Source organism: Cetorhinus maximus, chromosome 24 (assembly GCF_964194155.1).
Source record: "Cetorhinus maximus chromosome 24, sCetMax3.hap1.1, whole genome shotgun sequence".
NCBI lineage: Eukaryota > Metazoa > Chordata > Chondrichthyes > Lamniformes > Cetorhinidae > Cetorhinus > Cetorhinus maximus.
This window is the reverse complement of record NC_135902.1, coordinates 37,034,484-37,056,391: the sequence shown is the minus strand read 5'-3', so window position 1 is coordinate 37,056,391 and position 21,908 is coordinate 37,034,484. Positions and strand designations below refer to the sequence as shown.

Here is a 21,908-nt window from a genome sequence, read left to right as displayed (position 1 = left end):
AAGACCAGTTGTAATACAGCTTCGGAATCTCTTATCTAATTCTAGAGTTGGATTCAAGAGCCCAGATGAATTTTTTAAATCTCATACAATTTCGGAGTTTTTTTTTAAAAATGTTTTGTTTGCGTGAACAACGGTTTTGAGGGAAATTACCGACAGGGGGGGAAAAAAAAACGACTTTGCTTTAAGAGTTTCCTCTGAATGTTTGAGCTGTCATGAGGCTACATCCTGGGAGATGCACATTGTCTGCTCGTGATTTGGAAATTACAGCGAATATTCGCCCCACCTTCACTTTCAGGCCAAGGTTCCCTGCGTTAGATGTCCAGATGTGGGGACGCCGGCCTTTTACATTTTACATTTGTCCTTCATTATTTTAATCTATGGCATTTCTGGCTATTCGCATTAGAGTTTGCATGACTTCCCTCGTTGCATCAATGGGTTTTGAATCCTGGCCGTTTGAGCAAGTATTTTTTTTTTTCCCTGGGCAAAATGAAATCCTCCTCAGGGATGCCGAATTGTCCATTCAAGTAAATGCCGCCAAAACAGCCAAGGAAGTGAATTCGTGATCTTCATTTGTAACGTGCGAAGAAGTTGGCTTCGCTATTCGATGTTTCCTTCGATTCCTATCGCCCCTAATTCCAAAGGTGTACAAATATCTGTGTTTATTTAAATTTCCGGGGGAGGGGTGGGGAATCAGAAGCATTAACCCTTTAACGTGCCATGTTAACCTTTCATTACCCAAATGCTGTGACTCAGACTCGCCCTCGGAGCCCAAGGTGGACTTCACCAACATCTCGGCCTAAAATAATCAACTTGGGATTTAACAACGTGAATAGTGCTTCATTTTCGCTAAGAAACGAAACATGCATGCTCCCCCCTCCCCAAATCTTTTTTTTTAATTTGAAGCAAGGGCTGAGGGTATGGGGTTTGGGGGGAGGGGAGGGCGTTATCCAGAGCTTGGCAATAAAAAATCACTCCCGATAAATCAGTGACAATACAATCGCGACAGGACACTGCACAGCCCAGCGATAGAGGCGTTCGTGTCCAATCGCCCGGCGACTGAGATAAACTACCGGCTGAAAGGGTGCAGGAGACTCTGGGCTCCGAGGACCGGCAAAGGGTCTGCTTTTAACTCCGTCTATTTCAGTTACATGTACATGTGAAAAGTACATTCCGCCCGAATGGATCATATCTGTATTTGCTTCATATTAAGTATAAATTAAACGTCTACTTATCTAATCAATGGCCACGACTTCAAAGTCCAGTTTCATTATTAATAAACGCCTATATTGTTTCTAAGCAAACATATTGCACAGCTCTGACCTATCCTTGTGTGATGTTAGAGATTTGCCCGCCTGTGTACATACCTGTACCCATTACCGCTTCTGCTGGCTTTAAGTGTAACGTTAGCTTTATATACACATCTTTCTGATAAGTACAGCACACACCAACGCACCTATCTAGCCGGATCTCTCCATTATCTATTCCATCTGATCAAAGTAATAAATCAACTCGTCTATCGACTTGTCTGTCCAATAAATCTATCTGACTAATAAAACTATCTAAATATTGATCTACTTTTCTATTGACAGGCAATTTCACAAATAAAATAGGGGACCTTCGCAAGCAGCCAATGCGTTGGGGGGGCCAGCGAGGAGCAGGAGTGGCAACACGGGGGGAGGGTGGGGGGAGAGAGAGAGAGAGAAAGAGAAATGACTTAGGTTGACTAAAGATACAGAAACCGGGAGGGAGAGAGCGGTGAAAAATGAGATTCTTTGTGTCGTCTTGAACAAAAAAACTGGCAGGAATGTTGACCAAATAAAAGTACAGGAATCGCCAAAGACAGACAAGGGCAGCGAATGAAATTGTGCTGAGATGAATCAAAGGCGAATCAAGTTCCCCCTCTGTATGTGTTTGTGAGGGGGGAGAGAGAGAGAGAGAGAGAATCGCGCCTGTTTTTAAGCTCGAATCCCTTTGACCACCGGATTTATAAATGGTGGATTTGAGGGTTTAGTTTAATTCTTGGGCAGTTTATTTTGTGATATTCCAATTGACCCGGCGGTGGGAGAAATGATTGCTGCTTTAACCCAAGATAGACCTGGGTGCAGCAAATAGAAATCTGTAAAAAGAAACGGCAGCAAAAGCCTCCCTTCGCCATCTAAAGAGCGGGAGAGGCTCTGCACTGTTTCCATTTTGGACCGAATTGCATGTGAGGCGGCTATGAGTATATTCACACATTCCCGGCCTCTGAATATATAGCATCACTATTTCTGTAGCAAAACGCCTGCAAACGCCGTCCAGAAATGGCAAAGCACACTTTATGGACGCTGGGAATCAATCAGGCGTTGGTATATATCTCTGTATCTGGGGTGGACGCAGAGCCAAGGCTGACCCCCAAGCAGGTAGCGGCAAATAACTTTTTTAAGCAGGGCATATCAACTTTTTCTCGCGTTTCACGTATTTCCATGTGATCGCCTGCACGGCCCCTGTGGGAATGGGAACCTTGGTCAAATTCCTGAACACTGGTTCATGGAGCCGTACACAGGGAACGTTTAGCAGAGTATTTAAGTGGGAAAGCTACAAACAGCAACAATCGGGGGTTCAGCTCCCTAAACATTTGGACAAAAGGAATATCGTTTCCTTCAAAATATTGCTGTATTTTCTTGGCCTTGTAGTTAAAAATAAAATCTGTTGAAAATAACGCTCATTCGTAGTAAGTCATGTTTGGTGACATATATAAAAATGGTAAAACTACATTGAAATGTATACGGCTGCACAGAAATGAATGATTATACATATAATTCAAGTGAATTCGCTTTTTTTAAAACGTTGCTACACTTTGTTAAAGAGGAATGTGTTTCTTCTAAACGGCTTTATTTGTTGTAATGTGATTATTGTCTATCAATAAAAGGGTCAACTGCCAGTTAAAAGCCTGAACAAAGGGATATTTAAAAACTCCTATCTCTTTAAAATGTTCGTACACCACTCGCTTCTCATCTTTACGTAACGTGCACTGGCCAAAAAGGACAAAGCTATTTGACTGTAATCAATGGCGAGCACTGGGTCACTCCAGCGAAAATGTAGAGTCTGCCTCTTTAGATTGGTTCATATTGTAGTCAGATTAATATAACGCCTTGACTCGGTGCCAAGTGCATCAAGCGAAACGTTAAAACACACACACACACATATATTCCAGGATTTTGTAATTCAGAATCCGAGTCTGCATTCTCCAACGTGATCGCGATTTCAATATTCCCCCACAACCTTCTGCTGGACAATTCCCCTAATGAAAGTTGTTGATTCACCAGTTGGGGTTTTACTCCACACTTCCAAAGACACCTTTGCCGCCACATCAGGTATAACCTGCATCCTACAGTATTAACGATTCTCTAAGACTGATCGATCCAAACAGTCCCAAGTAACCTTCCTTTTCATTTGACTAATGCAATACCTGCTCAGCAGTTGCCTCCAAGCAAAAATAGCATGGGATGGAAAATGACTTGTTTTAATACATATGGCGTGGAAATGTATTTTTTTTTAAAATTCCATGTGGTTTACAGAAACTCTGCAACTTGCCTAAAGCCTCGCAGTGAAGACCGTGACCGGGGGTTTTGCAGGTTATCTCAATAATGGCAATTTAAGCATTTTCCCATGTAACACATGAAGAATCGCCTCACATCTCTTACACTCCTAAACCCCACCAAACGAACTATTCATCTGCCAAATTTGTCAATGCAGCCAAAGGTATCGGTGAATGGCTGTAGTTCCGAGGGTTGGGAGGTGAGTGTGGGAGGCGGGGAGGGGGAATTCACTGACTATTTTCGGCGGTGACTGAAGTGATGTCGATTTTTCCCCCCCCCCCACCCCTCCAGAAATATTACCAAGCTCCGCCGTAGCCCTCGCACTGGCCAACACCAAGAGGAACGCGTGTGCCTGTGAGTGTGTGTGTGTGTCTGTATCTGCGTTTTGCTCTCTTTTTTTAACCTGAAATTTGATCCAAACTATATACTTAAAAACCATCACTGAAAAAAAGCAGAAACACCGACATTCAAAACATCTGCTCTGCCAAACCAAGGACTGACAACCTCTTTATTATTGTTACTGCCGTTAGGATAGAGGAACGCCGAGAGCAGCAACATTTGTGGAGTCCGGCGACGCTTGAATCTGAATTTTCAGTTAGAGAAAGTGAGTTGGAGTGAGGCACTGGAATCCTTGCTCCAACACGTCTGTGACATCCGCAGTGCTGCACCACTTATATTAAACTATATATATATATATATATGTGCATGTGTGTGTGTGTAAAATTAGTACCATTCCGAGAACATGGCGTGCATTTACACACCGAACCAAACTCAGCATTCTGGCTTGGGTTTCCTCTTTTTAGATCAAGCAGCCGAATATTTTTCTTTTGCACGAACGCCTGTGCAGTATTTGTTTAACAGAATACCAGGAACACTTGACCAAGCCTCTGGATCTCGAGTGAACCCATTTTCACCCTCACACTTCGCAAACCATTTTAGAAAGCGGAATTTCGAGCATTACACCACACCATTACACACCCCGCAGACAGACACATTGCCACTGCGCTTAACACTAAATGTGACGGGCGGGATCACCTCTTTTTTTTGAATGGCTCCATTCAATATCGCTTTGCACTATTACATTTCTGCAGAATATGCAGAAACTAACGGTCAGAATTTTCCTACTGCAGTATATTGTATCAAAATACACATCTCTTGTGAGCCGTATTCAATGTGACTCCAGTTTCTTTGTACTGAAGAACATTTGAATATATGATTTGCACACTGCTTTTCTACAGAATGCAATGCGCTTTATCAGGATGTTAACAGTATAAAGCATTACCATTCAAACTAAGCATTATCCCAGGAACATTCTAGCTGTTCATGTTAATAGACATCGATTCATGTTCTGAAAACGCTGCTCCCAGCCACATTGAGGTACTAACAAAAGCTTGCATTGGGAGCATGCTTTGGGGAAATTTCGCAGAGCTATTTGCAAAATTATTTACTTCCATTAGCAGCCTGGACTTGTACACAGACACACACACACACACAGAGAGTTCATGGAGAGATTCACTAACCTGAATGTGTAGCCATGGGGAGGGGAGAGGGAAAGTATTTTGCAGGCTGGAATTGGGCCGGATGCGGTGCGGTGCTGTGGCCGCTCGAGGCGATCCGTCCGACGGCTCGGTGCGACAGGGCGTCTCGCTCCCTGGCCGCCTCCACGCCGAGCGCATGAGAGAGGAGGTGGGGAGGTGCAGCGAATTCCCTGCCGTCCATAACGGACCCCGAGATCACCCCAATGTACAGATCCACAAAGCCAGGCAGGTCTCCGGGAGGGAATCAGGCGGATCCGAGCTCATCTGAGTGTTGGGCTGTTCAGCTAACCGAGTCTGCTTTGCTCTGCAAGGAGAAAGGGAGAGAGAGAGAGAGGGGGGAAAGCAGCGATCAATCGCACATTTTACTTCAAACCCAGGGCAGGGAAACTTTGCGGGCTCCGTCCTGCCTTCCTCGAAGCCGCCATACTGCACCAACCCGTCTTGCTAATTCAAAATCCCTCCATTTCCAGCTCCCTTCTAATGACAGAGAACAGGAAATTCAAGAAAAACTCACAGCCACTAACCAGCCCATACATTTTCACAGAAGAACCAACGCCCGAGACCATTTTAATAATCTATATTTAAAAAAAATCACTCTCCCTTATAAATCACACCAATTTACCTTAGCACTTACATACTGCTCAACAATGAAAGAGAATTAAGCCAAATACTGCACTTACAGAGGCTGCATTCAGCATACGGATCCCGAGGACATAAATTACTCATGACATTCAGAGGATTAAACAATGAAATGTTTATTAAAGGCGGCCCTGTTTCTAAGACGAATTGGTTCGTGCAACAGAATTTGTACTGTATTTTTTCTTTACCATTTTGTCCAGTTATATGTGCAGGATGGATTTCTGTGCCCGCTCTGAGGCAGCGCGCATCCAATGTGCACTCGGCAATTTAATGCAAGGGGTTATCATTCAATTGGATGCTCATCATTTGTCTTCCATCCATCTCCTCTTTATTTTTCAGCATTTTCCCTCTCTTCCCTCCTCTCTTCCTTCATTTCCACCCGACATTAATTTCAGGCTGAAATTACCACTGCCACAGCACACTGATATTGACATAGAGAGCTGTGTGAAATATTTTAAATTCTAAACGGAGACGTTCGTGCTAAGGAAAATCAAACGTCTGAACCCCCCCCCCCCCAACACCAATTTCTCAAATCAATTTCAAAAAGTCGGTTTTCATTTAGGAAACCACCAAAGCGGGAAAACACACACCCAAACCCCGAAACTAGACAGCAGAATGCGTCCTACAGCGAGCACGCTCATACACAGATTGCAATTTTAAAGAATTGGTCACAAAGATGTAGCAATTAATCAACAGAGTACAGTGTACATTTTTTTTTAAATAATTAGAATCGGATTGGGTAAAATGCCCGGTTTTTTTTTCCAAATATGGGGGATTGGACGATCAATTCATAGCGCAATGTGTTTCCTTCAGTGTGTTCTGGTCCTATTCTCTCTACCTAGCACTGCTGTGCTTAAACATTAAAATCCAATTTCGCCCACAAAGCAGCGGTGAAAGTTATTTCTCATTCTTACTGCTTCTGTACGTTCAGGAATATATAAAAAAAAATTGATACCCTCTCTACAAATACTGAATATGAATGAACTATTTCGCATCCGTCTGAGAAGCGAGCTGCTTCAAGCTAAGACCGCTCCCTCTCAGTTTGAGAAAAGCAAAGGCGGCTGTTGTAGAGACTTTACATTGTTATCTATTATTTCCCTCTCCCCCTTCCCTTCTTAAATTAGGGAAGCGTTTGAGAAGGTGTTTTGGGTGAACCTAAAGTGAATGGTATCTGCTGGGGAGGAATCGACACTGCCCTCACGAACCCAGCCGGGCTACAGAGCGCACAGAGTGGATCCACATGCAGAGCGTCCCGCTTGGAGCTACTGCTTCCGTTTATACACAAGGCTACTGGCGTTGCACAGCCAAAATAAAGAGAACGGTTTATTGATTACATTTCTTTAATAACAACACAAAAGACGGAAATACATTAGGTTACACTTAAAGTAACAAATATTTTAATTTTTAAAATGTTTGTCCTTTGACTTTCATTGTATATATGTAGCAAAAATGTGTACTTACTGCAATTCCGAGTATACACTGCCTTATTGTGAAAAAGCAAAAAAAAATACTAATTTTTAATTATCTGGACGCTATGTGACATGCTACACTTCTGAAAAGGTTGCAGTTGAGCACGAGCACTAAAAGATTTCTTTGCTTGAACAACTTGTCTGTACAATGAGGCACGCACTGCTAGCAATCCTGGGCTCTTGTCAATCAAACTGTGTAAACAAGACCCCCATTGGCTGGCGGCCCGCCAGATTCCTGTCAATCAAACTGTGTAAACAAGCCTCTGATTGGCTGGCGGCCAGTCCGCACCGAGCTGCATGAAAAGCAATTAGGGCGCGGCGACGGTTTCGGGGCGCCCCTCGCTACGAGTCGCCAGGAGAGAGGTATAAAGGGAAGTGACGGTTTCGTGGCGGCCTCCAAAGAGACCCAAATGGCCCTAGAGCAGAAAACGGGAAGAGTAAAAGAGTGGAGTTGTACTGCAGGAGGAAGGTGATCTTTGCAGAGAAATACTGAGGGGAGGAGGGAGTGGGGGGGGGGGGGGGGGAAGCAATTACACGGGAAGAAAAGTGCAAACGTAAGGCAGCAGAATTGCAGAACAGAGAGGGAGCCATAAGTGATAAGCAACGTGGAAGAAAAGGACAGAATGGGACAGAAAGAAGACAAAAAGTGCTGCTGTGAAAGGAAGCAGGAAGAGCGAGATAGCAGACTTTTCCAAACCCTGCAAGCAGGCACCAAGATTACTGCGACATGACCAAGAGGAGCAACAAAGGGATTGAATAGAAGAACACTTTAAAGTCATTTAACATGTGTAAGGGTGAGTGTGAGAAAGATAAAGCAGGTGGGCAGCTGTGCCCAAAGGGGGAGATGGTGGTTTCAGAATGTGGTCTGACGAGTTCGCAAAGGGGGAAAAAAAAAGAGATCTGAACAAGCTGGAAGAACAAGCAGTTGTTGACGGTAGGAGGAAGAAATGCAATACAACATGCCTGGCGCGAAGAGGAACTTCCAAAGGCAACGTGCATTGCAAAACACACATGGCGTGCGTGTGTGTGTTAGCATCGGTCTGGGCTGATTTCACTCTGCACTGTAGGAGTTTCAAGAAAAGGGAATCATGCAAAATCGAGGTGGGTTAAAATATATTTATTTTTCTAATTCTGTTTCTGTGTTGTCATTTCTCCCCCTGCCTTCTGAAGCTACCAGCCTCTTGTGTGTATATATATATATATGTGTGTGTGTATGTAAATCTCTGCATCTGTTTGATTCTCATTCCCCTTTTTCTAACTTGTAACTCCTTTTTGCCTTCCTCTCCCCCTCTCTCTCTCTCTCTCTCTCACTTTACACCAACAGTGCACAGAGGAGTCCTATTGAAGCCTGGAGGACCAGCGGATAGGATAATTAATGCAAAATGACTGATGGCTGTTGAAGAAGGCAAGTCCTGCAAAGAGGATTGTGCGTGATCAATGAAGCATCACTGACTGACAGTTTCCTTCGATCTTACACCCAGATCCAACTACCGGAACGAGGATTTGTCACCAGAGAAGGGAGGCGACTCTATACATGCTTGCAATGCAAGGCAAAAGGCAAAAAAAAAGGGAGCAGAAAGACGCCTCTTTTAAAAGTAATTTTATGTAAAACAGGAGAACATGCGGAGGAAACGACGGGTAGAAAAAAGTAGTTTTCAATTACATCTAAGATTGGAAATGACTGTTGCCGACGTTATATTTAATGTATATATTTAAACTTTGCAGTATATAGTTCACAAGATTTTACCCAAACGCCCGTTTTGTTATTTTTGTGTAGATCGACTACACAGGCGGGAGCTGCAGAGATAAATAGACATTAACCGTGTTAAAATCTACAGCACCAGCACCTGGCAGGAATTGTCCATTTTTAGGCCGGCTTCGTGAATTCAGAACCGACCAAGCAGTGATCGATCTCTGGGCTTCGGGGTCTGATTCGGGAACCTTGACCGTCAGAAACCAGTTTAATGCAACAAAAAGTGCATTTCAGAGGGGAAATAACGCCCGGTTTTTTTATTTCAAATTTTAAAACTGACTAAATTCAAATAGGCACGGCACCAGCCAGCTCGTCTGCTGTGTGATTTTCCAGAGAGATTGTAAAAAGAGCCTCGGAAGAAGAGAGACTGTTATTTTAATCCGCCGAGCTTTAAGCGAATGTGAGAAATCTCTCTAATAGGGTCCTGCATCTGTGCTGTATTATAAACTGTTGAGGTCACCCTCGTAAACGGAAGGAGCGATTGGCCCGGCTGCCTCATTACCATGCATTTTATGGAAGAAAAACGTAAAAATAAACGGGGCTCGAAAAGACTGAGGCAGTGAATGTTTACACCGTGCATTTTATATTTCTGCTTTCTTTAATCGCGTGTTTTAAGAGGAATTTTCAGGGACATAATCTGGACAGATCACGTTTCGAAAGTGCTGCATTTTTTTTCTCGGGAGAGGGAGTGGGGTGGGGAAAGAGATCTGGTTTTAACTTTTAACATGTAGAAGCCGACCGATAGCCATAACGACTGCTTTTAAACATCAATTAAAGAGAAAGTGTTTCAAAAGTAAACCAGATGTCTGTTCGTACTTAGTATGAACATTCTAAGTGACTGTAACGGCGAATCAAAGAAACACATAAAAACCGAAATACCTCATAAGGTCAGACATTTCCTCCTTTAGGCTCGAACAGTTTTTATCAAAAAGAAATTTTAAAAATACAGTTTGTACAATGGGCCCCTTTATTGTACGATGGCGCTCTCACACGGTATCATGAAGTTACTAACATGTAATCGCACGAAGAGAACTTGCCAAAAATGATTGAAAATAAGGATAGCAAGCCCCTTTCACGGTGGCGAAGCCTCTTTTTTTGGCGTCTGTTGCAACCATTTTGAATGAAACTTTTCCCTAATATATTTTACAAATGAATCTGTAAAGAGCGCCACAGTTTACTAACCCCCCACCCCCAAAAAAAAGCTGGAAGTCTTGTCGTTAATCAGGAATGCAGCTAAATGCTGGGAGTTTCTTACAAAGCAGCAACCTTCAAGGTGGAAACGAAGGCATGCGTGCATTGGGAACGCAATGCACAACTGAATCAACTCCATTTTAAACCTCGTTTGGTCTGGTTACCCTTCTTACTGCATTCGCTTGTTTCCTTCCCAGTTTTTACTCTGGATAACAAATTTCCACATTCAAGAGCTGGTTGTTTTTGTGTGATTCCTTTACCAGTATCTTCCCCTGACTGGGATTTTTTTTTTTGCTGCTTGATATTTTGTCCTATTGAAATCCTAAATTTGAAGGCAGTGAAGGGTCCACCACGCTCACTGCGTGACCATCCTGCCTGTCCAAAATCACCAAAGGGAGTTCAGTATGAAATCGGAGGGTTGAGAGCTTTCACGTCAACTGGAGGAGGTGAAATAACCTCCCCAGCAAATTCTCAGCCATATTTAAAAATGAGGTGGTTTCGAATCTCAATTCCTCCGCTATATATATACCCCATTGAAAATTAAAGGCCTGATAATTCAGAGTCAGAACTCACACCTTTGTCGCTAAGTTTCATTACTGAGCATGTTTGCTTCCTGGCGTATAGGGTGTATTAAATCACAAATAGCACTCTCCCTTCAGTTATTCAAATAAACCGAGCCCCTTAAAACCAAAGTTGTTCCAGCTATGCTTTTGAATCCAGCAGTGTAAAATAGTTTTAAATCTACAAGTTGCTAATAATCATGTTTGTCACGCATTTATCTCCTTTATATTCCCAGATACAGTTGCTGGGAGCCCGATCGGGGTTTTATTTTAAAGCTCTTCCTTACACATTCTAATTATTTAAATACGGATAACAGGGTAGCCTCGGACATTCGAACGCTGCGTTTTGCGAATATCCTGCAGGTTTATTTTTGTTTTTAAATGGATTTGGCGTGTTCTGAATAAACACTTAGGGTGCTCGATCATTTTGGGAATAGCTGCAGATATATGCAGTGAATTTTTTAAAAAAAAGAATTCTTGGGTGATTCATTTCAATATTGTTTTGCAATTGTACAACAACAGGAGGTTGCTATTTCTGACGGTCTGTCAGTTTTTAAAAAAAGAAATATTTAAATAGACTCCAGACAAACCCCGGTATTTTTTTTTGGGTGGCCGTGTCTTTCTGTTTTATATAGCAGAGATGAGAGGACCCCCCTCCTTTCCACTTTAATGGTCGCCACTTTTAAAACTGAGGGATGTAAATGTGAACTTGTCCAAAGGGCCATGGCTTGAGCGAAAAGAATTTTTATGATTTGTCATAGTTGTTAATTATCAATTTACTATCCAACAACATGACGAAAACACAGCCGATGTTCAATATGTAAGGTGGTTATTAGCCATTGCTATCTGCTGATGAATTTATGCATTGTAATGAATTTAATTACCGATCTAAATAAATGCTATACACTGCATGCAGATGGCTGTTTTAATATTGCATTTGGGTTATCCGCGTTTTGGACGCCGCAGGCTGCTGGCCCGTCTTGCAGTAGGAGCGGCGAATGGCGAGGGCTTTCCCGCGAGATTGGGAGGATTGCACTCGGTTCAGATTGCAGGCTGAGAGGCGGGCGGCTGCTGATGGCTGTGATCCTTCAGCCGGGCTGCTCTGGGAGATTCAAACGCGGTTCATATTTCAAATCCCAATACTTGATGGAAGAATGTGACTGTTAGAGACAGAGTGTGTGTGTGTGTGTGTGTGTGAATATAAATGCCCGAGTTATTCTACTACACCCCGAAGCAGTGACTTTGAAAATCATCACTCGTATCTGCAAAAATCTATTGACGACCTATTTTAAATTGCAGGGCCGATATTTCCCAGGCAATTGTAAAATCATTTTCATTGTGGGTGGGGGGAGGGATCAGTTTATTTTTGGAATTTCCCCACCCGCCATCAGACGCCGAAACTCGGTGACAGGGGTGTAAATGTGGCGACGGAATGGTAATGTTAACTTGCCCGGGCACAGAGCTGCGTGAATATACTTTCGGTTTCAGATCTTATCAGTCGGAAGGGACGTGGAGGCTTGTGGCTAGAAATCTGTAATTTATCAAAAGTTTTTTTTTAAAAAGAGGTCTTTATTTGAGAACAGCAGGCTGGAGCGGGAGCACGAGAGAGAGAGATAGAAACGGGGGACCTAGACAGCAAAAAGGCGAGAGAGAAACTAGTCTAGAGCAGACTGAAAAATCCGAGGAGAAAATAAACAGCGACTTGGCTGAAGAAACTAGGGGCAAGACTGAGGAGCGAATATTCACCACTCTTTGTGCTGAGGGGGGCAAAGTTTTTTTTTCAATTCAACATAATGTGAGCCAAAGGGGGGAGAGGGTAGCGTGTGTTTGGGGGTGGTGGGGGGCGACGGGAGCCGCTGCATCTTAGAAACTCATTTGACCGAATGAAAACTGTGTCTGGAAAGTCAATATTACTTAATCTGCTTCTTGGAATGAAGATAGAGTTAACGATATACACAATTTGTTCTGTGTGTGTGTCTGCAATAAATAACATGCATTTATTCAAACGTTATACAAAAAGCAATATATCTGCAGACTGGGAGTTCAGTGGCTCTGCTCCTATGTGTTTTGGCTCATTTTTTTTGTGCACAATTTCACTATCAGGGGATGGTGCTGCTGGAGCCGGAGGTTCCTTCATTGTCATTTAAAGAGACAAAACGCTTTGCCGCGTGGAGCACCGGACATGAAGTGAATGACAAAGCAGCGAAAGCAAAAATGGCACAAAAATGCATGCCCTGTTTTACAATCGAATAACACCCAGATTTACAATCTAAGTCGATCCTCGTGATGTTTGGTCGCACAGGGCGACTCTGTGAAGCTTGACAGCGTTTGTCTGGACTTTCAAGCACATCCCAATGTCGCCTGCACTCTGCAGACTCCCTCTCTCTCCCCCTATCCCTCTCCCTCTCTCTCTCTCTCCGCTCTAAGTGTGCTCCGACCCGGTTACTCGCAGGAGAATTCAGCAACATGACATGGATATTGCAGAACCTCCTAGAGTGAAACTGAAAACACACAGACTCTGCTCTCTCTCTCTCTCTCTCTTTCAAACACACATATACCTCAATACCAATGTTAAACCCTGAGTGTGTTTCCCCCCCTTTGCAGCAACAGTATGCTGGGAAGCCCCTGCACGTGTTGCAATGGCCATTATTTTCCAAGCTGCAATGATACTGAGGAGCAACCCATCACACATTTCACTCAGAACACGTTTACCTCAATGTTAAAGTGAGCAGGAATTACATTTCTAGCGGTAGTAATTCCGAATCCAGCTTGATTCAGTTGGCGACGTTGCCTTTTTATTATATTTCCCCCCCTCCACACACACACACACACAAATGGACTAAAAAAAAATCAACATCCATTGCCTGACAAGCTTTTTGTTTTGATTTACCGTGTTTGTAGCACACCCCCCCACCCCCCCCAACCCTGCATTTTAAGCAGACAATTAGCAACCTAGCCTTCAGTCAGGGCAATACAATAAGATGATAGCTGATTATGCCAAGCCCCATCACAAACAGTTCCCCCAGCCCTCGGGCTACCCCTATCCAACTCCTTTTCTTCCTCCTCTTTCGTTGTTTAAAAGACACAACACGCAATAAAATAAATAACTGAAAAGCGGTAAAAGATGTTCAGCCTTTTTTTTGTACACCCCGACCCCCCTCACCCACCCTCCCTCCCCCAGCAATGTGCCTCCAATCAAGATGTGTTTCTTATTCAGCAATGTTAACCTTTTTTTAAAAAAAACCGGATTCTGCAGATAAGAGAAGGGAATTACAGCGTTCTGCATGATTTCACTCCCACCATGCCAACCGCCCGATTATCTGCACAACGCCAAAAAAATACGCGAATTTCGACGGTAATTTGATTAAAAAACAAAAGACGTTCCGAGGTCCTCAATGCAACACGAACCAAAAGAGTTCAATCTATTTGCTTTAAGCCTGCAAAACAAGGTCTAATTGGCAACGTATTAGTAAATCCTGCAACTGCAGCCCTGTCAGTGTTTTTTTTTTAAACAACTTCAAAAAAAATAGGATCTATGGAAGAGGGAATGAATGACATTGCGAAATAGAACGGTACCGGGTGACAACTCTGGTTGGATCCCGACTACAGCAAAACATGCTACAGGCCCTGTCATTAATGCAATTGTGCAGCAATTGTATGAACTACATTTTCGCCGGCATCTGATTTTTATATATATATATATTAAACCGCCGGGTGTTTTTGCACTACAGCAATTTATGACGGGTTGGTCTGTGCAGTGATTCCCGGTGTGTTTTCGGGCCAATAATCACAACAACAACAAAAAAAAAGAGGCAGTCAGCGGTGAAACAATCCTTTCGGCAGCAAAGCCGCCCGTAAATGAAAATTCTGGCGCATTTGCTTCAGAATCCCACCAACTAACATTTGGCGCGTCCCCTCAAGTACAAGCGGAACCATTGCTCCCGAAATCTGAAGTTTAATTTAAGTAACAAGGGCATTTATCACATTCCCAAGTAGCAAGGAAAATATGGGGGCTCCGCCATTCTCACCCACACGATCGCTGCTAACATTTCCCAACGGAAATAGAATGAAACCGATTAGGTATGAAATGTGTAATTTACTTCCAAAAAAAAAATCCAGTTGCAAATTGCACATCGCTCCTAGTAGATTTCCAGGAAATCTAAAAGCAATATCTTGTCCCTTTCATCACGGTTTCAACTCCTTGCGCGTTTTTTATAGCACAGAAGTTATTTTCAATTCTAAAATTGAATCGGTAATCCACATTCCGAAGCAGAGTCAAAGGCAAGCACTCTAATGAGAAGCTTATACTGCTTATTATCTGGGAGACCGTGTGGTCAATCATTTTAGGACATCTGACCATTTAAACAGCGTTCATAGGTTTTTACAAATACTGGTACGTTTCATTCTGCTCTTATTTCTCTTTCTCTCTCTCTCTCTCTCTCTCCCGCGCCCCATATAATGTATTTATTTATAAACGCCCCGATGAGGGTGGGGGGGTGGAGGCGGGAGAAACACAATTTTTTTGTTTCTAAATGAACATACCGAGAGGACGCAGGCGGCAGATGGAAAACGTTTCCGTTGTAAATAGCTGGTCGCTTTGTATTTTGTCCCGGGTTGGCCCTGTTTCGCTGATGGATGGATGGATGGTGTGCAAACAGGATTCTACCTGTCTCCATGCAGTATCAGAGGGAATGAACTCGGTCAAACAGATGCGCTCTGCGCTGCCACTCCGCACACAAATTTATGGCTGGCTGACGTGCCTTTTCTCCCACAATGGAGCCGCTTGACATTAACCATAAAATTGATGAGAGAGAAGCGAAATCTAATCCCTTTACCAGATCCTCTCCGCTTTCCCCCCAGTTTTAGTATCCCGCTGACCAGGCAGCCCTGCTCCCTTTGTCTCAGACCCCCGGTGCTTCCGCCACTATGTTTTGTGTTGTTGTTGGGCTGGTTTTTTTTTGGGGGGGGGGAGGCGGGGTGGTGGGTAGGTGGAGATTTTGTGACTTTGTTGCTTGGGGTGGGCGGGGGGGGGTGAAGAAAATTCTAATTCTGCGATCGGTAAAGAAGCTGCAATTACTGCAAACTTCCCCAAACTCGGCTATTGTTGTATTTGGAAGTTGGATAAAAGCAGGACTGAACCAGGAACTCGTCACCCTCCAACCCACCACCACCACCGCCCCCGCCACCCCTGCAGAAAGAAAGGATACACTTAAAGAAATGGACACACATCAAGGATTTATTCTGAATCTGCTTGACTTTTTGTTTTAAAAAAAAACATAAAAAGCTCATCCGTTCCCTCTGCTGATTTTCATGTTGATGGTATTCCGCAGTCCTTCCCCTCGCTGAGCTCTACAGGACACACACACACACAGCCCTGGCTCACTGTTCTTCTGGTTCCCGGGCCAGCACAGCTCTCCCAGGCACGAGTTCATTGCCCTGAACTTTCAGCCGAGGTCATGACCCTGGGAAATGAGTGACGTCGATTTTGGGAGCACCCACTCGCGCTCCACCTCCCCATCCAGCCCCCCCCCCTACCCCTTGGTGTGACGTCACACAGCTGCTGATGTATGCCGTCATCTAGGTGATGTCATCAACCACTGAAATTCCACAACCCGGAAATTCAAACCAGCCCGAATCCCTCAAACCATGAAGAGAAAGACCACTTTACAGGAAGCAGCTTTGCATGGTGGCTTCATCGTTGTGTATAAATAGTTCGTTTTAAACCCTCCTTCCATGTCTTTTGCTGGCTTATTGATTATTCATATTCATATCGATTGTCCAATCGCTTATTTTCTCTATCTCCTTCATCAGCTGGCACCAGCTATTTTCAATTTTCAAGGTCCCGGGAGGTCGCCAGCACAGTGACATGACCGTGTCCTGGAGGTTGTGTAGGAATGCACCCCGATGCATTTTATCAATCTGCACCGGTCATAACGTTGGAGACAGTTTTTCTGAACATAGCCAGGCATAGCAAGAATCCTAAACCTGGAGAAATTATGCTGCAGTTGAACTGTTTAATGTACACAGCTGTCTGTCAGCGACTACCCTGAATACAGAGAAGTGGGGTGCTGATACTGTTAGACCTGAGCACTCTAGACTTGGGAACTGGTGGCTTCAATTTGGATGAGACCCAAAGGTATTTTTAAAAGGGGAAAAAAAGAAAGAATCTGTTTACAGTATTAGAAAAACTCCAGGATAAGGCTTGTATTAACTTCTTCTTGAAGTTATCCTTTAAATGCATCATATAGTTTTGTGGGAAGCCACGCACAATCATATATATTTTAAATTGCTAACATATTGATTCCTCATATAACTTCTTCTCCAATGAAAACAAATCAATTGAGCATTTATTCTTTTATGGTGAAATTGCCCATCCAGCCATCAGATTTGTTTGTTTGATCTGTGTTTGCAGTATATGATATTTGATCCAATTCATTAGTAATTCACAAAAGTTTAATTTTTCCTGCTTTACGACTATCACTCACAAATCAAAATTATGTAAGGAACTACGCTAATTATTTAATTCTTTGTAGGAGTCTTGAAACTATCAGATTGCCTTAATAGGAAAAACAAATGGCTCTGGAACTTCTAAAAGTTCTTTGACTATGTCTACGCAGCCTTAAACTCTCAGTTAATTTCTTTTTGCCTGAAAGTTATTTTGTATTTTTATGTCACTTTGTTAAGAGTTCGAGTGAATAACAACTGAAATAACTTTTCATATCACCTGTTTACAAGTATCTGCCAGGGTAAATCAGTTACATTTCAGTTAAAAAAGTTGAATGATAAATAAGAAAAAAAGTCTGGAATATATCATTGGTAGAACATAGACCACAAGTACAGCCTTTTGCATTAGCTCTTTCTCTGGAGTGATGTCAATATTACAGCTAATTAAGCCATGGAAGACAAGGTCACTCTGTATCTGTATGAAAAGCTATTACTTTTACTATTTGTAAATGTGTCACTTTTTTTCCCCCCAGTTTGGCCAAGTGGGACAAGCAGCATTCAAAGCAATAGTTCGCCAATGCCTTCTAACTTAGATTCATGCCTTCTTAACATTGAACACCAATCCTATCACAGTCAATGATCGTGCTTACAGTGTCTAGATACCAAATTGATGGCGATCAGCATGGAGATCATCCAACCACGTCAATGCCTGGATACCGTGTGACTGCTGCAGGAAGACTATTTAGGGACCATATGTACCTAAATGATTGTAAACAGCAGTGTTATTGGCACTGTACTATGTTTACACAACAGTCTTTATTTTGTATGTGGTCTTTCCAAAACATTGCCAAGATACATCTTATGCGCTATAGCTCAAACTGAGACCGCGTCAAAGCAATGAAAGCAATATATTGGCAGTTGCTATGTGAGATGACAGTACAGGCATTTTGGTTAAGATTTGAACAACATGGTACTGTGGTACTGGAGAAGCCTTTCCAGAAGGCATTCCGCACTAGGTGCAAATTAAATGCACTAGCGAATTTTCTTGCATGTCTCATTTTTGCCTGACAGCAGATTTCTCAGATAGGTAAACTCCCCCTCAGATAATATTTCATTGCTCAAAATTCATATTTCAATGGTTCTATTTGCACACCACAAAAAAGATTGCCTGAAATACTACGTGACAGTTTTGCCCAGTAGGTGAATTTTCTAAACATGTTTAAAAGCTAAATAAGAGGCACTCTTTTGTCAGCACATTATAGAGTAATTAAGAAGGAGGATGCTGTTGGGTGACTTGGTGATTCAGCACATGCTGCACCACAGATGGTAAGTCTCAAAATTCATAAATGGGATTTCCTACATAAGATGTTTTCCTATGACAAGCATCCAGTGTGGGATGTTACACAGAAGAGGCCAGGAACTGCCCATAATGGAGGGAGAGGGGGATAACAAGTGATCCAGTCATCATGGGCTACTTTTGACTATCTTCTAGTGGCAGGCTATTCAATAATAAGAAAAAACTTGGCATCCACAGGACATCCTAAAGCACTTTGGAGCTAATGAATTAATTTGAAAGGTACAGCAAGGTCCCGCAAACAGGCCAATTAACCTATTGCGATGGTGCTGACTGAGGAATGAATGTTGCACAGGACGTGTGGAGAACTCCCCCGCTCTTCTTCAAATCACACCATGGGAACTTTTAGATCTGAAGAGCCATACAGGGTCTCTGTTTAACATTTCATCTGAAAGATAGCACTCCCTCCAATCTGCACTCAAGTGTCAGTTTACATTGTGCATTCAAGGAGTGGGGCTTGAAACCATGACTTTCTGACAGAGACAAGAGTGCTTCCAACTGAACTAAGCCAGCACATTAGCAGAGGCCTGAGAGCAAGAGGCAGTCCCTTTACCCATGAGTTGATCGGGGGGTATTCAAATCGTGTCTTCATAATAGGAATCAGTGGAGGAATGGGGTGCTTTCCTTGCTTGCAAAATATGTTAAAGGCACTGTGTGCATAATCAATAAATTCTTCCATTCAGAAATTCTGTTTACACACCACAGTCATCATCATTAAAATACTGTTGATGTTCATTACTGAAAAAATTCCAAAGTACGATCTTCACGTTACATCTTTATTATAAAAATTGTGTCAAATCACAATTCATCTGCCATCTTAGATTCTACTAAACAGAGATGATTGTGAAATTAAGTTGGCAACAAAACTGTAGTTATTCCCTTTTCCCTCCTTTTAAACTGAATGCTGTAGCATTATGAGAGCTACCAATGCATTATTTGGGCATGGAATAAACTCCTCGAAGAAAATTTTGTCCAATTGTCATGATTTTAACAATTTCTTTCTGATTGTTGGAGAAAACCACTCAGTTGTAAACAATCACTAAGAATTTTATAAATAAGGAAATAATCGGATGAACCTAGTGGCAATAAAATGTAGGGAATCCCAGACATATACAGTCCTTGGCACTAACATCTGGGAGTTGGCGTTCAATTTGGGAGACTAGTTAAGCAACACACAGTCATAATCACAGAATCATATCTGTCAGCCAACATCCCGGATTCCTCCATCACTGTTCCAGGGTTTGTCCTCACCTACCAGCAGTGGGGACACATTGGTTTGCTGGCAGAAGGAGTTGGACTGGAATAAAATGTAGGAGGCTAGTGAGCCAACTGGCAATCTTTCTCTGAAGAAGAGTCATGCGGACTCGAAACGTAAACTCTGTTTCTCTCTCCACAGATACTGTTAGGCCAGCTGAGTTTTTCCAGCATTTTCTGTTTTTGCGGCAATCTTTCTTGGTTATTTTTCTGGTACTAGCCCACAAATTACCACATTTATATCTTACAATTTGCCATGGTGGATTTGGATTAAGGGCTTCTGGGTTTCTGTCAGCACAATTAAAGAATATCACCTTCAGTCTCGAACACTTTCCTTAAGTGTGAAACAGCATGGCCTCAAGTTGCTTCGGAAGGTTCCACTGCACTTCCCACATCACTCCAGAAGGACTGAAGCGGAAAAGGCAGAGGCACACCATGCTTACCCAAGCTGAAGCACAGGGTGAAAAGGCTAAACCTTTGGTGTGGGTCAAGAACTCCTGGACTCTAAAACAGCCAAGCCCACTCAGTTCAAGAGAACAAAGCTTCCCTTGAGTATTCTATTAGGGCTAGCCTACCATTGGGCCACTAGCTTACAGTATCATCTGGAAGAGAGTGAGAATCATTCCAGCCCCCAATGACAGTTTACTTCTTTAAATCTTATCAATAAACTGACTAGTTGGTTAATCATTAATAGTGCCAGGAAGTACTACAGACCTGCTCGACTCAGATATCTGATTGCCAAGTTTGTCACAGAGGATCTGCTCCCATTATCTCACATAATCAAGCATATCACCCTGGAAGCAATGTGAGTCTAAAGGGTCCCCCATTTAACATCCACCCAAGAAAATAATTAGTGATTGGTCTTTGGACAGCTGACAAATGCAGATTTGAGCCCTGCTTGAGGATCACAAATATCTGATTCATCAATATGAACTTTTCCAATGTCCAGGCTAACTATTCTTCTGGGTTTTCTGAGCCAGATTGTCAATTTATGTTGAGTTATGAGTTATGGGCTTTAGATCCACATCTAATAGGGTTGTGGATTGAAACTACTTATAAGTCATTTCACTTTAGGACCCTTAAGACTGGCAGAGAGATGATACTTCTATCAGTTGCAGTGCATTCAAATTCAAGCCCCATTAGTGAACGGATAATCGGTGGGTTACCTACTTGGTAGCACTGCTTCATTTATTGACATTTTTGTAATATTTAGTAACCAGGACCAAACATCCTGTTTTTGAACAAAAGCATGTTATTCACTAGTGTCATCTAAAGGCCAAACCAGTTTCAGGAATATGCAAAGAAGTGATCTCTAAACAAATGGGACTTTGCCAGTGACAGCAAAACCGTGACAGCTAATCACAACACACCTACAATGATGATCTTGTAACACTTCTCGAATGGCTAACGAGACACTTAACCACTGTAATCCAGAAGTGAAGTGCGAAATTATTGCAGAAAATATCTAGATTCCAGCAAGAAAAATCTGATTTAACAAAAAGGTTCTGGAACACAATAAAAAATACAAGCAGGCAGGGTCAGCAATTGGGTACATTTTCATCTTCACCATCTGTACTGAAATTTGACGGGGAAGATCACCTGCCCATGATAGAACTCATCCAATATCCATTTCATTTATTTCAGATTACTGTTCATGCAGCGAAGGTGAAAAGTTACCCCAATACGTTTCCAGCATAGAGGACTGAAAGAGAATGCGCAAGGAGGAGTGCAAAGGTAGGACTTACTTGATACTATAAAGTAGCAACAAAGGATACATACACAAATAATACATGTGCACTTAAGGTAAAGTTTTGTTTGTAAATTATATATGAAAAAATAATGTCCTGACATCACACAAATATTAGGGAAGGTATAGCAAGCAAGGTAGCACAAGTGAAAACATGCAAAAAACATGTTATATGCCAAATCGGGAGAAAAAATCGACTCCAGGATAAAACATCTGTAGGCTGTATCACTATTGTTTAAACAGTATTCTCACCACACCATTGCTTTTAGATTTATAGAAAAAACTACCACATAATAGGAGATCCCAATGTTCATCGGTTTTGGACCTCCATTCCTTAAGGAACTCATTTAATCTGCTGAAACAATAATACATTAATTGAGG

General features: G+C 42.6%; 1 protein-coding gene and 1 long non-coding RNA gene across 2 annotated transcripts in view; one reads left to right on the top strand and one right to left on the bottom strand.

The window, feature by feature from the left end:
- The window catches only part of bahcc1b (BAH domain and coiled-coil containing 1b), a 247,453-nt gene extending 240,074 nt beyond the window's left edge, over window positions 1-7,379 (bottom strand). Inside the window, exons 1-2 of the mRNA XM_078571020.1 lie at window positions 7,217-7,379; window positions 5,099-5,420 (exon numbers count right to left, since the gene is read on the bottom strand). Of these exons, the coding sequence (XP_078427146.1) occupies window positions 5,099-5,297 (199 nt within the window). The 5' untranslated portion in view covers window positions 5,298-5,420; window positions 7,217-7,379. The remainder of the gene's footprint in view (window positions 1-5,098; window positions 5,421-7,216) is intronic.
- Window positions 7,380-7,601: 222 nt separating this feature from the next.
- Window positions 7,602-9,528, top strand: LOC144699786 (uncharacterized). Its single transcript, XR_013580617.1, has 2 exons — window positions 7,602-8,325; window positions 8,549-9,528. It is a non-coding gene; the product is annotated as an uncharacterized LOC144699786 (long non-coding RNA).
- The last annotated feature ends 12,380 nt before the right edge of the window (window positions 9,529-21,908 follow it).